The sequence below is a fragment of the Gymnoscopelus braueri genome (genome assembly GCF_963280865.1).
Source record: "Gymnoscopelus braueri genome assembly, chromosome: 1".
Lineage (NCBI taxonomy): Eukaryota > Metazoa > Chordata > Actinopteri > Myctophiformes > Myctophidae > Gymnoscopelus > Gymnoscopelus braueri.
Genome location: NC_137603.1, coordinates 5,672,795 through 5,695,174, shown reverse-complemented (window position 1 = coordinate 5,695,174; position 22,380 = coordinate 5,672,795). Strand labels below are relative to the sequence as shown.

Sequence of the window (22,380 nt, the reverse complement as noted above, 5' to 3'; positions counted from 1 at the left end):
TTCCTGATTTAGTTCTGTCTGCCTTACTTGTTCATATTTTGGTTATTGATTGTTTGTTTCATTTGTATTTTCCATTTGCTCCTGGTCCTAATACTTTTACCGGTATACCAATGTCTGAGTGCTAACCCAACTACCAGCTAACATAGCCTACGATTACAACAGTAGTGGTTCTCAAACTTTTTCTTCTCAAGCCCCAAATGAATATGCATTTGGTCGTGGACCCCCCCCCCCCCCCCCCCAGCTGAAAGTACATTGTGCCGAAGTCCCCCCCCCCCCATAGACAACGACTTCTGTAAAACGCATACAAAGCCGATCTACAAGCCGATGTAAAATGGGGTTAAAGTGGTTAAACAGATTTTGATGCTATATTGACATATTTTGCTGGGGACCCCCTGCGGACCCCACTTTGAGAAACATTGCTGTACTGTACCTATAGTCGTTTCTGTTACAGAAAGTCTGAATTTTGTATTCAGACTACGATCTTGTGGTCCAGATGGCCTCTTGCTGTCTGTCTGGGTATCTGAGTGAAAAACAAACCTGAGGGTTGGCTCGCAACTCACTTTTTAAATGCTCCAATTCTTATTCACAGCAGCAAGCAGCAGTGGTGTAAAGTAACTAAGTACATTTACTCAAGTACTGTACTTAAGCACAATTTTGAGGAATTTTTACTTTGCTGGAGTATTTCCAATGTTCAATACTTTTACTCAGCTGCAATTATTTGAAAACTTTAGTTACTAGTTACTTTGTAGATTTTGATTATTATTACTACACATGCATTACCCACTTCAGCCACATACATTTCGGCCATTAGAAAATAGCCAATCTACAAGCTCACAATGTGTCGCGATGCGACGCATTGTGAGCTTGTAGATCAGATTTAAAAAAAAAGTTATTCATTTCTTACATTGACTAGTGAAATGGGACATTCTGCATATAATATCAACCAATCAGGAGAGAGTACCCATTTATCAGCTTCAATGTTATATTGCTCCAGTTCCAATTGTGTGTTAATTTCTTTCACTTGTTTATCCTGTATCCTGTATGAGTTCTGTTTTGTAAAGCGCTGGAGAGACAGGCCTGTTACTGCACAAACACTCCAGTCTGTTAGCAATGATTACTATCAGAATATATAGTCATTTAACACTTCATTTAACAAAGGAATATCACCTACCCTACCTTTAAGCAGTGGTGGAAAAAGTACTCAAATGTTTTACTTAAGTAAAAGTATCAATACTGCAATGTAGAAGTACTCTGTTACAAGTAAAAGTCCGGAATTCAAAATTGACTTGAGTAAACGTACAAAAGTATTGGTATAAAAATATACTTAAAGTACCAAAAGTAAAAGTACTAAAATATTTGAAAATAGAAGATCTACAAGCTCACAACGCATCGCGATGCAACGCGTTGTGAGCTTGTAGATCTGCTATTTTCAATTAGCCTATGTAAAAAATAGGGCTTAAGTGGTTAATGTATGTTTTATAACGTAATAATTTATGTCTGCAAAGTAACTAGTAACTAAAGTTTTCAAATAATTGTAGTGGAGTAAAATATTTGCCTCTGAGATGTAGTGGAGTAGAAGTAAAAGTATTGACAATTGGAAATACTCCAGTGAAGTAAAAGTGGGCCTACCTCAAAATTGTAGTGTACTTGAGTAAATATACTTAGTTCCTTTACACCACTGCCTTTGAGTAAAAATAATAATAATCTGAATACTTCTTCCACCACTGCAGGTATAGCTTTTATACACACAAGGGTCTGTCAATGTTCAGGGTCAGTAATTCATCATAACCAGACCGACCGCACATCAAATATAGTAATAGTATCATAAAACTGATTTATTGATTGATGTCAGGAACAGACAGGACATTTAGATGAAAACATATTTGTAAAGCACATCTATTGATGGCATGCATGGCAGAGAGTAATGGACAAAGTACTCACCCCCGGTACTTGAGTCAAAGTATACTCCTGGTCTAATATTACCCAACTACAAGTAGTGGTGTAAAGTAACTAAGTACATTTACTCAAGTACCGTACTTAAAGTACAAATTGTGAGGTATTTTTGACTTTACTGGAGTATTTTCAATACTTTATACTTTTGCTCATACATCTCATAGGAAAACATTGTACTTTTTACTCCACTACAAATATTTGGAAAATTACATTACTAGTTACTTTGTAGATTTGGATTATTATGACAAAACTTACATTAATTACTTAAACTCTATATACTTTGGTTATTCTAAAATAGCTGATCTACAAGCTCACAAGCTTGTAGATCTGTTATTTTCAAATGATTGTATATATTTTATGAATTAGAAAATGTGTGAGAAGGGACATTCTGTGTAATGAATACTTATACCTTTGGTACTTTAACTATGTTTTGAGGCCAATACTTTTGTACTTTCAGTCCAGTCAATTTTGAATACTGGACTTGTACTTGTAACAGAGTATTTTCTACAGTGTGGTATTGATACTTTTACTTAAGTAAACAAAAGGAGTACTTTTCCCACCACTGTTTCCCACCACTGTTACAAGAGGAAAGTTGCTCAGTCAAATTTGTACTTGAGCTAAAGTACTGGAAGACTTGTAAAACTATGTAATTATTCTATGTACATGCTTTAAAAACAAGTGTTCAAAGCTACAAATTACAAAGTACATTTTCTTTTGAATAACAGTGCATTGCTGTATTCAGTACATGTAGACATTTCCCCAAATCATTCAAAGGTTTCCTGTCAGCCTACTTTCCCTATCCATTACATTACATTACATTACATTACATTACAGTCATTTAGCAGACGCTTTTATCCAAAACGACTTACAATGAGACAGTGCCTTCAACATAGGTGGGGAACGAAACTACTAATCACCAGAAGCATTAAGTGCATTCTCTTCTAAAACAAGCAACCAAGAGTATACCTAGCGCTAAAGTAAAAGTGCAATATATCAGCTACCTACTTTCATAAACAGATGAGACAAAGTAGGACAATCAAATGAGCAAGAGCTAAAACAAATAAGTGTAACAAATAAACAAGATCCAATAAAACAAGAGTTTGTACAACTAGTTAACGCCAAGTAGGCAAGGCGAAGAGGAAGGGTAGTGTTTCCTGAAGAGGTGGGTTTTCAGCCTGCGGCGAAAGATGGGCAGTGACTCTGCTGTCCTGACATCAGTGGCGAGTTCATTCCACCACTGTGGGGCCAGAACAGAAAAAAGTCGTGACCGTGTAGATCGGCCAGAAGGACCCTTGAGCGACGAGGCAGTCAGTCGCCCCGAGGTGGCAGACCGAAGTGGTCGGGGAGGGGTGTAGGCATCGACCATAGCCCGGAGGTAAGAAGGAGCTGTTCCTTTCACTGCCCTATAGGCTAGCACCAGGGTTTTAAACTGGATGCGAGCCGCTACGGGGAGCCAGTGTAGCGAACGGAGAAGGATAGTTGTGTGGGAGAACTTGGGGCGGTTGAACACCAGACGAGCCGCAGCTTTCTGAACAAGCTCCAGAGGTCTGATGGCAGATGCCGGAGCACCGGCAAGGAGGGAGCTGCAGTAGTCCAGGCGGGAGATGACAAGAGCCTGGATGAGCACCTGGGCTGCCTTCTATCCCTCTCTAAATAAAGGCATTCAAAATGCAGTGGAGTGAAAGTCATAAGTATCCATACAAATACTCAAGTAAAGTACAGATACCAAAATCATGTACTGAAGTACAGTACTCAAGCTAAAAGCTGTGTACCCTCCTCAAGAGAGAGAAAAGAGCGAGTTGCAGTTCACCTCTGAATAGTTGGCCACACGGTGGCGCCGTTGGACCATTTCAGAGGATAATCGTTTAAAAGCTTGTGAAATATGTTCAACCTCCTCCACCCTAACACCTGCTTTCTCTCTGTCTTTCTTTCTTTCTGAGCAGATCATAGCTGCTTAATCACAATGGAGGACTCTCTCTCTCTCTCTCTCTCTCTCTCTCTCTGCAGCTCACTGTTTGATCCTGGTCCAGTTCTTTTTTTTTAAACCTGAATAATTCAGAGTCTATCCTCGTATGCTCCTGTATGGTATAGTGTTGTAGGCTGTAACACAGGCAGTGCCTCCTGCTCAGCCAAAGGGCCAATAAGATGCAGTGTGTTAAATCCACACTGCATGCGTGGGGGTCTGACTGAGTGGGTTCTCTATCATAGATAGGCCTATGCTCGTTGATATGCTTTGTTTTATTCTTGCACTGAAGAAGCAGTGGTTCTCAAACCATGTCGTGCCAAGGACACACACATTGATACGACCCCATCTTAACATATTATGTGCCAGGGACTTCTAACACATTTATTGGCAGGTGTTAATTAATTAATTAATTAATTAATCCACCACTGCCGGCGGTTTTACCTTATTTTGAGTCTTTTTGACGATCCAGCGTTTTTTTTTTTTCCAACCCGGATGTAAACAAACGATTACTCCGTGGTGAGACGAGTCTCTCTTCTCTCCACTGGAACAAAAACTGTGTAGCTGCGATCGTCCGTTCTGTTATCGGCAGTTGAATATGGCTCGTTTTCACTGAAAAAAAACTCAGTCTGGGAGAATAAATCCGAGCTAGATGTGTTTTTCTAAATAAAGTGCTTTTTTTGTTGGACGACGTCATTTCCGTTTCTGTCCTCCTCTGTTAGTCAAGGCATCATTCATTGGTCGGCGAAGAGCGCCCTCTAGCGTAATCACTAAAAACATGTTTTTTGTTTTTATGGACGCATTATTGCGTCTTTGGCAGTGAAGTGTTGGATTTGAAATGACACAGTATTGCGTCCTTGGCAGTCAATGTGTTAAGCAAGGGATAATTGACGGTCATTGTTGAGAAATAAACCACAACAGGATGATTAGACGAAACAAAGCATTTCCTTGCTTACGGTAATGAAAGTATTCCATAGATGTATGCCAGGTGTGGCCGTCCGTCTGTCCGTTCAGCACAGTGTTGTCGCCTCGAAAAACAACAGGAAGTGCTGATCAAATGGAACACATCTTTGGTTACTGCATCGTCGATTTCTCGCTTCGAATGTTTTAGAAAACCTTCTTGAGAGCAACGTTTATCTGTAAATGACATTGTGTGTTTGTTTACATGGCTGTCATGTTGAACACGGCATTAAATCAAGCAGCGCAGCAGGTGCTCTGAGCCTTTGATCAGACAGAGGTCTGTTATTGAGCTCAGCGCTCATTATCCAGAAATAACACAGCAAAATTAGTTAATATAGCGTCACAATCATTTTAACCACTTTAACTATATTTCATACTTTAGCTGTTCAAAAATAGCAGATATAAAAGCTTATAGCGTGCCATGCTATGAGCTTGTAGATCTGCTATTTTTAAATATATATATATATATATATATATATATATATATATATATATATATATATATATATATATATATATATATATATATATATATATATATATAATTTTTTTTTAATTATATATTTTTTTAAGTGAACATTTTTAACACACACTTTTGCTTCTGGAGGTCCCTGGCAAAAAAAAAAATTCAGATCGGGGTCCACGGCCAAATACATACGTATCATTTCGGGGGGTCCTTGACCTGAACACGTTTGAGAAGCACTGCACTATAGGGACCCCCCGAATGACACCGCTGGGCCGCACGCTTGTATAGATCTGCTGTGTTTGGTGCGTGCGACACCGGTGTACAACTAAAGTAGATACATCTGTTATCTTTTCTTTTTTTCCTTGTATGGGACGTCAGGACACCAGGGGGCAAAGTAAATGTCAGGAGGAACAACAACCCTGTTCTAGTTCCACATGTTCACCCTCTCAGGGGGGGATGGATGGGGGGTTGCATCGCTCCGTGGAGGCCGGCATCACCCTTCAGCCTCAACACCCCCTACCCCCCCCCCTCTCTCTCTCTCTCTCTCTCTCTCTCTCTCTCTCACACCAGAATAATGTCACCCTGTTTAATCCATTATGACCGGGAACATTTTAAGATTTATTTTGGCTATTAAAAAATAGCAGATGTACGCTCATAGTGCGGCACAGAGTTAGCCTGGGATCCAGCCTGCTTCGCTACGTTCGGCGGACTTTTTTTTCTCTCTTCGCTTCTCAGTCTGGAAAGCCTCCTATCTCCAAGGGAGGCGGGACATGCCAAAAGCTTCGAATCGAACCTGGGGCTTCTGATTGGTCTGTGGTGCGGGGCGGGACCAAAAAAACAGTGTGATCGTTGTGATTCGTCATTCGTTTGAACAACATCCAATCAGCAACGACGTTGCCCAACGTAACATATGTAGTTCCAGTGTAGTTCTGCAAAACCTCCCAATGGGAGGCTTTCCAGACTGAGAAGCGAAGAGAGAAAATAAAGTCCGCCGAACGTAGCGAAGCAGGCTGGATCCCAGGCTAGCACAGAGTGCCCCACTACGAGCTTGTAGATCTGCAATAAATTTTTAGTAGAACTGCTATTTTGGAGTAGCTGGAGTATAACATTGGACTTAACAGGTTTTGTAATACTCCTATGTAAAAAAAATCCTAGAGGGTCGTCGACCACGGACCGTGGGCGTCACAAACACTACCGGACTTGTGCGGCGCACCGTTGCTCCGATCCGCATCAAACTTGGCAAAAACATTGTTCAGGGGACTGCCATCAGTATAGCCACACACACGTGGCTCCTAGGAGCCACAGGACAACAGCTGCAGTGACAGTGACTTCAGAACCATGGACAGCAGCTACAGTGACTTCAGGACCATGGACAGCAGCTACAGTGACTTCAGAACCATGGACAGCAGCTACAGTGACTTCAGCACCATGGACAGCAGCTACAGTGACTTCAGAACCATGGACAGCAGCTACAGTGACTTCAGGACAATGGAGTAAACGTATAAAGTATCTAAATATGCTTCTTTAAAAAAATATATATTGCTGATCTACAAACTCACAATGCATCGCGGTACGACACGTTGTGAGCTTGTTGAACTGCTATTTTCGAGTTGCTGAAATATAGAATTGGGCTTAAAAGGTTTTGTAATAATCCTATGTTAAAAGTTCCTGGAGGGTGGGTCGACCACGGACCGTGGGTGTCACAAACATCAGTATATCCACACCAGGGGCCACATGTGGCTCCTAGGAGCCACAGGATAACAGCTGCAGTGACAGTTACTCTAGGACAGTTACTTCAGAACCAAGGACAGCAGCTGCAGTATCAGGGCGGCTTCACACTGGGTCCGTTTGCATTCGAACCGTTCCCGAGTACGAATGGCCTCTACCAGCTGGCCGGCATTCACATTGGCCAAGATCCTTGCGCACCAGAGTACACTTGCATATATACCCCCGATCCTATAGGTGGCGGCATGCACATAGTGGTTCGCCAGTGGACACAGACGTCATCAACTATGCGACAATGTTTGTGCTGGTCGCGCATAAATATAGGGTTGCGGCTGGGGAGTGAGTCAACGCACTGAGCGGGGGTCATACCTATGTTCCCCGGACCTATGTTCCCCCACTAAGGTTATGGTTAGGGTTAGGTTTAGGTTCGGTCCCACTGAGCGCAGTGAGCGCACAGAAGTCAAGGCACAGACTGCTGTGTTGTGGACGGATGTACGCTTATGAGAAACAACACAAATAAAACCTGATGAAACACTTGTGTGCATTAGCGCAAGATGAGGATACAGGAAACATTCAGTCTAAATGTCCAGTTTGCTAACCTTCACAACTACTACTACTTTTGCATTTGAAACTTTACATTTCTCTAAATATTATAAACTTTCACGACAGCTTAAGTACAAAAATATATCATTTATGAAAAGGCAACTATAGTAGCCTATACAGTGAAGTCGGACTGAATGACTGAAACCTTGTATTGTGAATTGTACTTCCATGTACTGTTTCTCATGTCTCATGTCTAAATAAAGTACATCAATCAATCAATCCAACGTCTTTTCTTTTTTTACTCTCTTGGTGTGGGGATTATCTGGCACATGTATGTATCTGTTATGAAAGAGAAATTGCATCATGAGTGAAACGGCTATAGTCCTTGGGAAACCATAAACCTACGTAGGCCTACATCTAAATACAAATTTCAAATTACAAAGCCTTATAAGCTATATATTTCTGGGATGCATAGTAGCTGAAACTCCACAAGATATCCACAAGATATACTATATATATATATATATATATATATTTAACCGCAGTTAACCGCAGTTTGGGTGGATTCGGGTCAATAAAATATAATTATTAATTAATATCGGATAAACCGCGGGTGAAATATTGCGGTAAATAAATTAATGACATCTAATATATCTATCCATAAAATAGCTAAATCTCTGCGTGCTTGTGTCTGTGTGAGTGTGTAGAGCAGCCTCTGTGCGATGCGATCACAAAATGCATTGATTTAGCCTATGGAATGTCGGTGCGTCTTTTTTCTTTTTTTTAAACCGGTGCTGCGCTGAACATACAGAGTCTGTATGTTCAGCGCAGCAGAGCAGTGGGCTCTGTATGTTGGATGCCGCATGTATGTTGGATGCCGCACAGAGTCTGTATGTTCAGCGCAGCACCGGTTAAAAAAAAAGAAAAAAGACGCACCGACATTCCGTAGGCTAAATCAATGCATTTTGTGATCGCATTGCACAACTAATACTAAAACTAATGGGGAATACCAGAAAATAATAATATTTTGACATACGGAAAAACGGTTGGTGCGGATATTTAAATTGGATAATATAATTATTGCGGTTGGATAACGGGCGGATAATTAATCTGTACATGCGGATTCGGGTGACGTGAGAGGCCATCCGCGCATCTCTACTATCTATCTATCTATCTATCTATCGATATATATATATATATATATATATATATATATATATATATATATATATATATATATATATATATATATATATATATATATATGGAGTAATTAGTGAGTATTTGAGGGCTCAAGCCCTCAAATACTCACTAATTACTCCATATATTTCTGCATTTTTGTGTGTATTGTCCAATTGTGTTTGTATGTCCTTGTTTGCCCAAATGTCCAGCAAGCATGACATTTCTTCATTAGACCAGAGGGATCCTTTCCCGGATCCGGCCATGGTTGAACCCCTGTGGATTGATCTGCAACGTGTTTTTGTTGACTGTTTTTGTCGAGTTTATATACCGTCACCTATTACAAATAGCGGGCCACTTCTGTCTAACGGTACGCTTGCTTTCACATTGCAGCGTACCGTACCCGAAAACGCATGATCCGGATCCGAGACTGCCTCCGGAGGTGGTTTTGGGTATGGAACGGTGATGCGTTTCGGGGAACGATGCGCAACATTCACACTAGCGCGACACCTGCCAAGCGGTCTGGAGTGCGCTCCCGGGACCATAGTGTGAATCCACCCTCAGTTACTTCAGGACCATGGACATGGGTCTGCCATGACAATGGTTACACCAGGGGGGGCTACGTCAGGCCCCTGGTGTAGTTATATTGTATATTGTATGAACATAATCTACTATACACATGTACTAGTTATATTCTATGAACATAATCTATACATATTATGTACTAGTTATATTGTATGAACATACTCTACTATACACATGTACTAGTTATATTCTATGAACATAATCTATACATATTATGTACTAGTTATATTGTATGAACATACTCTACTATACACATGTACTAGTTATATTGTATGAACATACTCTACTATACACATGTACTAGTTATATTGTATGAACATACTCTAATACAGATGTACTAGTTATATTGTATGAACACACTCTACTATACATGTACTAGTTATATTGTATGAATATACTCTAATACAGATGTACTAGTTATATTGTATGAACACACTCTACCAGACAGATGTACTAGTTATATTGTATGAACACACTCTACCAGACAGATGTACTAGTTATATTGTATGAACACACTCTACCAGACAGATGTACTAGTTATATTGTATGAACACACTCTACCAGACAGATGTACTAGTTATATTGTATGAACATACTATGGCGAAACACGTTCGTCGACTACCTTTTTTCAAATTTCAAATTAAATTAAAATTAAATTAAAACTAAATAAAAACTAAGATATGATGACTAAAACTCAGACTAAATGTATTGACAATTTCGTCAACAAATAAAAACTAGACTAAAATGTTAGGGAGGTACTAGTGGAGAAGAGATCCAGTAGAACTAAGACATTTTATGTTTGGTATATGTTGTGCACTGAAAATAGCAGATCTACAAGCTCATAACGCGCGCGCTGCGACACGCTGTGACACGCTGTGACACGCTGTGAGCTTGTAGATCGGCTATTTTCAGCATACAACCAAGTGTAAAATCAGCCATTACGACGCCATCAAGGCACCGCCAAAATACCTTTTAGTCGACTAAAACTAGACAAAAACTAAAACATTTCAGATTACTAAAATATGACTAAAAACTAAATTAAATTCTATTCAAAAGACTACGACTAAAACTAAATCAAAATCAACACTGGACCCAATGCCTCAATGACTCGGCATCAAGGGTTGGACTGGGGGTAAGGCCCTGCGACATACTGGCGTCATGTCCAGGGGGTCTGGGGGATGCACTTGTACATGAGATAGGCTCCTGCCCCATGGGCCACATGGCTTGGGAACCGTTGGGCCCGAAGGTTACTTACTATAACCCATGATTCACCCTTCAACAATATCAGAAATCCTCACTTAACAATAGAACTACATGTACTGTATTATTTATTATCATGTGAGTTATTATTATTATTATGTGCACAGGTCTGCACTGTTGCTTTCAGAAGCGATGGACCTACAGTACATGTAAACCATTTAGTGAGGAGGGATTGAAATTGTTCAGTTAATTACTATCCTGTCCCTGGATTTAAAAAAAGTATAAATTGTTTTCAAAGGAAATGCCAATTATTCACTGAATGCATGAACTCACCTTGTGACCGGATTATCATTTGATTAATTTGGCTTTTGTAATGAAAATGTGTTTTTAATTTAATCGTGTTTACCTGGCTCTACACATAGAATTGGCTCACACAGGGTGAGAAATGTGTTGTGATTTCAGCTCTAGTGTTTGTACTGGAGGTAGCCAGGTAAGAATCTATCAAACAATACATACTATACAATTAAAATGTAGTCATTTAGCAGACACTCTATCCAGACTGACTTCACTGCAGACAGGGTTTCATTAAAAAAAAAAAAATGCGAGCGGCCATTCACTTTGTTTACAATATATAGTGGCAATTATTCTGTTTTAAATGTAGCTATTTATTTATTTTGCACATTTTTATACATGTTTGCCTGTAGGGTTAATGTGGTTAACATACATTTGAATTAAACCATTACATTGTTATATTATCAAACATAAATATCCAACATACTAAAAGGAAATGCCTGTATTTAATTCAGTGTGACCAGAAGCAGGGATAAAGCACATCTCCAGCCAACCCGTTCTCACTCCCAAGGCGTAACATTTTGCCGCTCTGTCAGTAGGCCTGAAACGTCAAGTTTTGACATGATGGGACGCCCCATGGCGACGTTGCCTGTCGACAAAACTATGCCTAAACCCAACCCTAATCCTAACCATAACCTCACAAACATATACCTGAACCTAAACCTAACCCTAACCGCACAAACACTGTGTGGAGAGAAAAGAAAAGGTCGAGAAAGAAAAAAAAGTTGCACCCACGTTGGGATTAAATCACGGGAGGTTGTGGTTACTAGCTTAGCGCTGCTACCAGGTTAGCCACCGAGACAGCTGGCCAACCTCTCGATTTGAGTAGTATTTGAAGCTCCAATATGTGCCTTTTAGTTGTTGTAGTCTTATAGTGACGCATTAGGGAGTGAAAATGACAGAGCATCAATAACTGACGCGTATCTGTGAGAATGTGTTGCCCCACCGGACATAAAACTGAATGACCAGATGGGGGATGTCAAAAGCAGAGGCATGGAAAGGTCTTGCATTGTGTTTTTGCTATTTTTGTTATTACTTCAAGAGCTCTATTGTTCGTTCCTGTCGGGCAGAAACCTCTCATCTCCAAATTTAAACTCTAATTAACGCCCTACCTGATCATACTACAGTGACAGCGTCACACAAAAGTAGCAGATCCACAAGCTCGAAATGCGGCACGAAGCAGCGCATTTTGAGCTTGAAGATCTGCTACTTTGGCTATTTATTTTTTTTAATCCTGAAAAGTAACTGCTTTGGACATATGAGTTTTCCACTCGACAGAGACTATATTTTCTTCTTCCATGAGAAAAAAAAGCAAACATCAGATCATTCCATCATGTACTGAAGTATCTCTGGACCTAAAAAAGCCCATTACAGTAAACAAACCTGGACTACATTCTGCCTGCGAGTGGTCGGGTTTTGGCTTTAACAGCAGTAACCCTGAGCATCAAACGGAAATGATGATGTATGGCATACAAGTTGAAAGTACGATGAAGTGAAAGCAAATCGAGATGGATTCCCTGCTGTTAAAAGTTGGGGGGATGTTGATGAAGATGAATTTGCAGAAATATCACATAGATCCTGTCCAAAGCTTGAAGAACAGTGGTGTCTGTGTAAACGCACAGCTTGCAGACCAAGAGCACCGGGTTCAGGAGATAACGGGAGAGAGTTCAAAGCCAGGCCAAGGCTGATGTGCTGTAGCGTTGATGTGGCTATTTACCACGTCTGAGATGATCTAGATTAGAATATTAATGAAGGTTGAGGAGAGTAAAATCCTCACTGTCGATCTAATTGCCTTGAATTGCCTTTCCGAGTCGACATTGATTGCAACTCTGGTTTTTAGTGTTGTAATGGCTTTTCATTCTTATCTTATTTGCTCATCTGAGTTTTCTTTTCCTAATAGTAGTTCTCTTGTTTTTCCTCCTCTTGCACAAATGTCCCTCGGGTTGACGTGCGTGCTGAGTTTGAAGACGGACGGACGGACGGTTCTCGAGATGCGTGAATAACAGACGGACGGACACGTACGTACATATGTACCAACAGAGATGGTTTTAGTTACTATAACTATAATAACCTTGGTGCACACATATCTTGACTACACACAGCTTGAAGCACAATACTCTCAATCCATTTAATTGATATATAAATTGCTCAACATCAGATAGAATTGGACAAATTCAATGACCTCAAAAGACGTTCAAAGTCCAAAGAGAAATGACATTTTGTTCTCCGTTTTTCCCCCTGTTCTTCTAAGCAGCACTAAAGACAACAGATGTAAAGATACTAAATACATTTTCTTTTTTAATATCAATGCATTGCTGTATTGAAATGTAAAACATTTGAATAAAATATATTAAAAAAAAAACCAGTACTACTACTGTACACTACTAGTAATAGATACTTTTTTTTGACTCATTTTACTTTTGTCCTGGCATCATGTTTTGTACAGACATGTTGATAATAGCAGTGGTGTAAAGTAACAAAGTACAATCACGTAAGTACTGTACTTAAGTAAATGTTTTAGGTATATGTACTTTACTTGAGTATTTCCAATTTCCAATACTTTTACTTGTACTCCATTACATCTCAGAGGCAAATATTGTACTTTTACTTTAGTTACGAGTTACTTTGTAGATTTTGATTATTTATTACAAAACATACCACCACACAACCACAATACATTTTGGCCGTTTGAAAATAGCCGATCTGATATTTTCAAAAGATAAGGTACTTTAAGTACATTTTGATGCCAATACTTTTGTACTTTTACTCAAGTACATTTTGAATTCCGGACTTTTACTTGTAACAAAGTATTTACATATTGCAGTAGATACTTTTACTTAAGTAAAACAATTGAGTACTTTTTCCACCACTGGATAACAGACAGCCAGGGGGTCTTAGTGTAAACACAATGCTGTCGGTGGCTGGGGAGTGGGGACAGCCCCCCCAGCATGCCCCAGGGCACTTTTAGCTCTGGCTATTGTTTTATTATCATTCAATTGAGACATCCACCACATGATGGGAGAAGGGTCTGCGTGTTGCGTTATCATTTATTTCATATGTGTTTACCACCCTGAGGGATGATGGATGTCTGTGGGGACAGTCCCCCCCCCCCCCTCCCCTCCCCTCCCCACCCTCACTCACATTCCAGGTGTTATAAATAAACGTGGTCCTATTCTGTCTAGGCTCTTCTATCACGGGACAAATCCACCAGTCATTGCTATATAAACCAGGGGTGATGCAACTTTGATGATGGAGAGGGCCACTATATTTCCACCGGCACTCCAGAGGGCCACATTTCATATACTGTCGGGCAGACACGTCTTATGTCCGTATTTTAAATAAAATAAATAAATTAATACCGTACTTCACTATGTCTAACAGAAGTAGCAAAAACAGCCGATCTATAAAGCTGAAAACGCGTCACGGTGCGACACGTTTCTGCTGCGTTTCTGCTATTTTTGAATTGGAATCCTGATTTATTTATACTTATGTTAACTTTATGAACTTAAACACAAATACATTGGACATAAAAAAGACAATATAGAATGTTAATACCAGTCATTAAGCTACTAATATAAACTGAAGTTATTAAAGTGGGGCATGTTTGCGGGTCATGTTCAGTATTCCGATATTAACCTGCGGGCCGCATTAAGTGAAGGTGGGGGCCGCATGTGGCCCCCAGGCTGCCAGTTGTCCATGTATGTCCTATTCTGTCTAGGCTCTTCTATCACAGAAGAAATCCACCAGTCATTTACTATATAAACAAACATTGTGAAATGAACGCGTGGCTCTTCAGACGGAGCACCGGGCTCCAAACACAAGGGGGCATTTTAATACTCAAATAACTGAGCCACTCGCTGGGACCGAAAGCAATCAGCAATTATTTTCCCAGATAAAGTATGGTTCTTGAATGGTTCTTTAAATAAAAAAAAGCTATGTTTCTACAAAGAACCATCACCTATACTAAAGAACCATACAATTCAGTCAATGATTTGTTATGTTCCTCTTAGCATCCCGGCTTTGGGCAAAAAAGGCGAACTTCTGTCTAAAATAGCAGATCTACATGTTCACAACGTGTTGCGTAGTGCGTAGCGTCTGCCATGAGATGTTTAGATTTCTGACAAAATAGTATTGTTCAAAGATGCAGATTCAACATCAAATGAATAACACCAATCAAGTACTTCTCTTTTTTTCATTTTCACTCCACTACATTTCAAAGACAGATATTGTACTTTTGACCTCATTAGGAAGGGAAACATTACATTAGGAATTAACCACTTTAACCACTTCCATATAGTGAAAATAATCGATCTGCCAGGTCACAGAGCTTTCTGTCCTTCAGCGCACAAAGTTGCTCTCGAGAGTAAACAGTGGTGGAAAGTAGATTTACTCAAGTGCTGTACTTAAGTACAGTTTTGAGGTATTTCTTACTTTACTGGAATACTTTACTTTTACTCCACTACAATTATTTGAAAACCTTAGTTAATGATCAAAATCTGCAAAGTAAGTAAGTACTTACTTTGCATATTTTGATTATTATTACAAAGCATACATCAACCACTTTTTGTACTTTGACTATTTAAAAATAGCCGATCTACATGTTGTGAGCTTGCAGAACTGCATATCTTTGAAAACTTGTGAAATGGGACACCCTGCGTGACTGAGTACTTTTACTCGAGTACATTTTGAATCCCGGACTTTTACTTGCAATAGAGTATTTCTAAGTTGTGGCATTAATACTTTTACTTAAGTAGAACATGTGAGTACTTCTTCCAACACTGTTAAACAAAGGTCTTTCTGTTGTGTGTGTGGTCTCCCGGCCTTTGAAATTGAGTCCATATAGGAAGAGAGTTCAAGTGACAGTTCATATGAATGGCCTGTAGGTTTGCTGTTTTACCCCTGCTGGTGTCAGAAAGAATTTCTCTCAATGCAAGTGGGTGGGTTTTTGCCGAACTTTAGACCTGATTTTCTTACCTTAATAAACATTGTCATAAATACTATATGCTTCCAGTTGCTAGTTTAAAGTCTTCTTTCAATAATAATGATGTGCGTTTTGCTAAATTATGGTCCCATTTATTCAAAAATTGACGATAAAGTAGGGTATGCTCTAGGAGGGGGCGAGATGATTTGATTGACAAGCTACAAAACCAATAGCATTCATTCCCCGCCCCCGCTCTTGATTGACAAGTTACCAAAACAATATTGATCTGGTTGCATTGCGCAGGATATGACGCGATATAGAAAGATGGCGGATTTGAAATTATTGAACAATCGGCTTCATCTACGGTCTGTAGAAACCAATGGCGTCGCTTTGTCCATTCTTTTTTTACAGTCTATGGTTCAAAGTCACGGCTGTGGCCGTGACTGCTGCTACAAAACTAAAAACTGCCAAAAGATGAGTAAAAACTATAACTAAAACATTAGAGAGCAGGAAAAGGAGAAATTAAAGACACTAGAATAGAAAGGAAGTATTGATGATTCAGTCATCTCATGATTCAGGTTTCAGTCTGATCCGAGGCCTCTTTCAGAGACATAGTTCAGAACAGTGGGTTTGAGCACATCCAGTTTGTTGCTGGTGCTGGACACAGAGTGGACAGATCAGAAGAATAAATCTTCGCACAACAGCATTTGCTGTTGTGCCAACACTGTCTCACTCCGCAAAATGCATATTGTGACTCCTTGGGACGGACATCCCAAGCAGTAAAACGATGACTGGAAGGGGGTACCGTTCCACCCTTCCAGTCCGTTTCCCACCGTCTGGAATTAAAAATGTACTTGAGTAAAAGTACAAAAGTATTGGTATCAAAATGTACTTAAAGTGCCAAAAGTAAAAGTACTAAAATGTTTGAAAATAGCAGATCTACAAGCTCACAACGCTTCGCGATGCGTTGTGAGTTTGTAGATCTGCTATTTCAGCCTATGTATAAAATGTATATGTATAAAATAGGGCTAAAGTGGTTAATGTATGTTTTATAATGTCATCATTCATATCTGCAAAGTAACTAGTAACAAAAGTTTTCAAATAATTGTAGTGGAGGAAAAGTGCAATATTTGCCTCCGAGATGTAATGGACTAGAAGTAAAAGTATAGACAATTGGAAATACTCCAGTAAAGTAAAAGTACCTCAAAATTGTACTTAAGTACTGTACTTAAATAAATGTACTTAGTTACTTTACATCACTGGTGCGGACTTTTACTCTCTTGAACTCTTTTGGAGACGTGCCATAAAAAATAACTATCAGATGGTCACACCTCCACCTTCTGCGTGCACATGGGACACGTCATCTTCATGGTCAGCCAGGGGTCCACACACATACTGTGGTGGGCATGAGAACATGACAGGACCCTGAGCTGGTCTCCTTCCTCGTACCCTTCGAGACAGATTGCGCAGACATCGTACGTGTCCCCCGCCTTATAGCTGTGGATAGGGACTTTCTTTAGCAGGGCTTTGCTTTTTCGGACCCGGCGGAGACGCCGGACAAACCTAACCGTGGCCAAAACAATAAATATTAAGAGATATGTAACAAGGAGGCTAATCATGGCCAAGATAACGATACGTAAAAATAAGAAGATATTTCTTATTGTGTCTTTGAGGATAGAGACATAGTCATTATTATCTCTGTTGAGGACAACATGCCCCCCCTTGTCTTGAGTGTAGTTCTTTTTCAGAGAGTTGGCAGTATCCTCACTCACAAACACAGCTGGGATGTGTATCATTAGCTTGCTGAGGATATCCACATTACTAATAAACACAGGATCGATCAGCTTCCATATACTAACAAGCCAGCTGTGACTCATACTGATAAGGTCATTGGAGCCAATGTTGTGAACAATGGCTGTCTCATAGCCGGCATTCTGAGCATTAAGGACCTGGGTGTCAAAGTCACATTCAGAGGTCTTCTTGATGAGGACGGCAAAGCCATTGGAGGGGGCTCGGCCTATGGTACTACAGGCATCCTCTGGTCGCGCAACAATCAAGACCTTCGGTACGTCATCGTTTGGAGGAAGATCTGCGCCAAAAAAAGCTGGAAGCATCTTAAAGTTTTCTGTTTTGTTGTGGAATGATGAGTGAGCAGTGATGTCTGCTTCTACTGGCAGCAGGTTTAGAAAGGCAAAGAGCACGACAGTAAAGATGCCAATCTTTCTGACAGACAGCATGACTATGAAGACTTATTCCATGTAAGCGTATGGGAGACTGTTACAATGAAACTTATGAGCACACGCTCACACAGTTATATCCCCAAACTCTCCCAAGTTGGTGCCTCACATGCTTCAAGCTTATTGGACAGAACATGTTGATACTCCTGACAGGGAAGTCATGCCATTAGTATATCCTGTCTTGTTATGGTGTGACAGAGAGTACCATCCTTGAGCTGGGTGTGTTTTTCACCTCATCACTCGATTGTGGAGCTCACGCTAGCCGAGACATCAAACATCGGGGGTGAATAGAAAGCAGTTTGTGTGACGGTGCGTGTCAGGTGAGGACTCAGAGGCAGAACAAGGCAGGCAGGCAGGTAGGTCAAGTCCAGTATTTATTAAACACACAACAGGCTTACATCAGGTGGAGAGACAAACAGAAGGACATACACAGGCAGGACCACACAGTAACATCAACTTGGATCTGGCAGAGTGTGAGCAGAATGAGTCCAGTATAATAGGCTACAGGCTGATTACGGAAGTGGCCACAGGTGAGCAGTTGTCAGGGAGCTGCAGAGCTGATGAGGTAGTGGAGACAGGTGTGTAACTAGAAATGAGGGGAGATTATAATATGGGAGTGGCCGGAGTAGAAAGACAGAAAGCAGACAGACACAGAGAGAGAGAGATAAATAGACAGGTGGAGAGATAGATCGTAGCAGTTTGTTGACTCAGAGATCAACGCAGGGCTTGTTTTCTGTGCAGGAACTTAAAATGGACAGATCCTCCAGCATTGATTTGCCAGTTTTAATTGAACTCTGGGAGTGTACACATGGAAGCTCTTTCCTTTCGGCATCAACCATGCCAGATGTCGTCCGCCATCGCTGCGTTGTACCTTTTATGCAAGACCTAGACTTGGCTCAAAGCCAAAAAATATTTGGTGACCTGTTGGCAAGGGCTGCTGATAGGATAGCTCCGGTTGGACAAGATCTATGGGCACTCCATCCCAGCTGGGAAGCCAACACTGTCTCACTCGCCCAAAATGCATATTGTGACTTCTTGGGACGGACATCCGAAGAAGTCAAACGGTGACTGGAATGGTGCCTTTCCGTGCACTTCCACATTCCAGGAATGCGGAAGTGCAGTTCTCAAGCCGAAGACGTAAAAGGGTCCTCCAAAAAACGGTTAAAACGACAGAGGCGCGCCGTCTCAAGCGGACTTGAGCCACGCGAGGTACCGCCGAGCGAGCCTTAAGGCAAGCAAAGTCCGATTGAGTCAACTCAGTGCTGTTCGAGTTATGTCGAAAGAAGAACCGTAAATCCTCGTCCCCCCTAGTCAACATGTGCCATATTTGCCCCCCTCCCCCCTCCAGTCAATGTTTGACTTCTTGGGATGTCTGCCCCAAGAAGTCAAACGTTTGACTTCTTGGGGTGAGAATGCGTTGGGGAAACAGGGGCTCTATCTACTCTGAGTCTTTCACAGCTGACTGAGCTTGTCATCGTATCCCTAATGAACATACCAGCCACATTCCTGACAAAACCCACAATTGACATCAGGTAACCCCATATATGGGCATAACACGAAGACCCCACAGTTCATGACCATTATGTGAGAGTAGGAACGAAGACTGACAAGGAAGATCGAGAGCATTTTGTCTTCTTGGGCTAGGCTCTTTTTTCATCACAATGGTGACGACGCAAACGAGCACAATAGCGCTACTGCTGCTCCGATTCTCTGGCTGATCGCACATTGGGATGACAAGAGCAACTTCCACCAGATCCTATGTAAGGAATGGCAGTTTCAGAGAGAAGGTTTAGGATTTCATATACGAACCCCATGAATCACCAGATCCTATGTAAGGAATGGCAGTTTCAGAGAGAAGGTTTAGGATTTCATATACGAACCCCATGAATCTCCACACTCCTTCAGCTCTCATCAAGACTCTACCTTCAATAGCCGCCATCTTGAAACTAGAAGCCGTATTGTTTTTATTGGCACCATTGAATTGATGATGTCAAAATACATACATTTCGATAATAGATCATCAAAATATGTTCAGACATTCAAGTTCTACACTGTTTTACATGTGATGTGACAGCCATCTTGAAACATGGCCGCCATCTTGGATTTTCAGGTGGTTAACGGTCTTCTTTGCAAAAACTAGGTCCTAGGCGTTATTCATACCAAATGTGGTGCTTGTATCACAAAGTCAACAATTCTTCTGAAATATTGACTTAATCTGGTAGACTACTTTGCAACACAACTGTTATGCAAAGCTCAGATTCTTCGGTTCGCCGAAACCGTCCGAAGTGCAGCTCGGCTCTGCACACCTCGGGGGTCATATAGGTCGCACGCTGGGTTTTTGGACAGAACGGTTGGGCGGCTTCCAAGCTATGCCAGGGATGAACCTGTTTTTTGCCCATGTATGGAGAAAACGGGTACAAAACATGCCCATGTATGGACGAAAGGGGGACAGACTTTTATGGCTGGGGCCTAAGGACAAAGTGACCATGCCCATGTATGGAGAAAACCGGTACAAAGCCTCATGTAAGCCAGACCCCCTGGGTCCGGCAAAAAGTAGTACACCAAAAAAAGGGATTATCCACAAACATGAGTTACACCTCCTCCACCTCCACCGTCTGCGTGCACATGGGACAGGACATCTTCATGGCCAGCCAGGGGTCCACACACATACTGTGGTGGGCATGAGAACATGGCAGGACCCTGAGCTGGTCCCCGTCCTCGTACCCTTCGAGACAGATGGAGCACACGTCGATGTACGACGCATGGTCCCCGTTCTTGTACCTGTGGAGGGGGACCTTCTTCAGCAGGGCCCTGCTTCTTCTGGTCCGGACAAACGTCAGCATACATTTACACATACATTTACACATCCAGGTTAACATGAATGCAACGGAGAGGATATCTGTGAGATAGGCGAAGGCGAAAGCTAAGAAGAGGCCAGTTTTGATGGTCTCTTTGAGGATACAGGAATAGTCATCAATGGCTCTCGCGAGGACAACCTGTCCTCCTTTGTCCTGAGTGTAGTTCTCTTTCAGAAAGTTGGCAGTGTCCTCACTCACAAACACAGCTGGGATGCGTATTGTTAGCCTTGTGAGGACATCCCCAATATTATTACTACTAATAAACACAGGTTGTATCATCCTCCACATCATAAAACTCCAGTTGTGACTCATTCTGATCAGTTCATTGGAGTCCACGTTATGCACAATGGCTGCCTCATAGCCGGCATTCTGAGCATTAAGGACCTGGGTGTCAAAGTCACAGTCAGAGGACTTCTTGATGAGGACGATGAAGCCACTGGAGGGGGCTCGGTCGATGGTACTACAGGCATCCTCTTCTGGTCGTGCAACAATCACGACCTTCAGTGCATCATTGCTGAGCGGAAGATCTGCGCCGAAAAGTGCTGGAAGATGGTCAAAGTGTTGCATTTTGCAGCCGGATGAAGCAGTGATGTCCGCTTCTACGGGCAGCAGGATGAGAAAGGCCAAGAGCCCGACAGTAAAGGTGGTGATCTTTGTGGAAGACAGCATGGTTTTGAATTGTATTTTGTGCGGCTGTCCGCTAGACTGTTACAATGAAACCTACGAGAGCACGACTCAAACATTAGAGTATGTTGATGACGTCACAGTTTCTATGATGATGACATCAACATGATGTCTAAACTGCTCCAGGAACGGCTGGCCTCACAATACAATAATTGTCTCAGAGATTGTGTGTATTTATAGAAAGATTGCTTTACTGAGAATGAAAATAGATAAATAAAATAAAATAAATAAAATAAATAAAATAAATAAAATAAATAAAATAAATAAAATAAATAAAATAAATAAAATAAATAAATAAAGTTAATCTTATGGAGTTGTTTTCATTATTATTGCAAAACGAACAGCGCTTTGTCATACAGACAATGCACCAAAAATAGCCAATCTACAAGCTTGTGAGCTTGTAGATTGGCTATTTTCAGGCTTCAGTAAGCTCTCCTGTGTCAGCACACAGTGTGTCATGTTGCCCATGTTGTCTACTGTATGATTCATGTACAGATGGCTAGAGAATGACATTGACAGCTCTTCTATCATTGTTCCCTTGTGGTGCTCAGAAAACAATCAGCGAGAAGGACGAGCGCCCATATTACACCCTCACCTAGGGAGCACAGCACCCAGTGTTGCTGATAGACATTCAAATGGTGGAGAAAAGGTTCGTTATACGGTATGGTCCAGTACAGTAAGGTTTTAACCACTCAAACCCTATACGGTTGACCGGAGTCCCTCAGGGCTCTATTCTAGTGCTCTTACCGTAAGTC

At 41.2% G+C, this 22,380-nt stretch overlaps 2 protein-coding genes across 2 annotated transcripts; both read right to left on the bottom strand.

The window, feature by feature from the left end:
* Positions 1–17,171: 17,171 nt before the first annotated feature.
* Positions 17,172–17,960, bottom strand: LOC308082289 (E3 ubiquitin-protein ligase RNF13-like; the record flags this gene model as incomplete). Its single annotated transcript, XM_080423998.1, has 1 exon — positions 17,172–17,960. One exon carries the CDS (start codon positions 17,958–17,960, stop codon positions 17,172–17,174), a length of 789 nt encoding a protein of 262 aa, XP_080280124.1.
* A 2,714-nt stretch (positions 17,961–20,674) lies between these two features.
* On the bottom strand, positions 20,675–21,610 carry LOC308082280 (E3 ubiquitin-protein ligase RNF13-like; the record flags this gene model as incomplete). The annotated part of the gene is made up of 1 exon (XM_080423985.1): positions 20,675–21,610. The coding sequence occupies one exon, from the start codon at positions 21,608–21,610 to the stop codon at positions 20,675–20,677; it is 936 nt and encodes a 311-aa protein (XP_080280111.1).
* Positions 21,611–22,380: the final 770 nt, after the last annotated feature.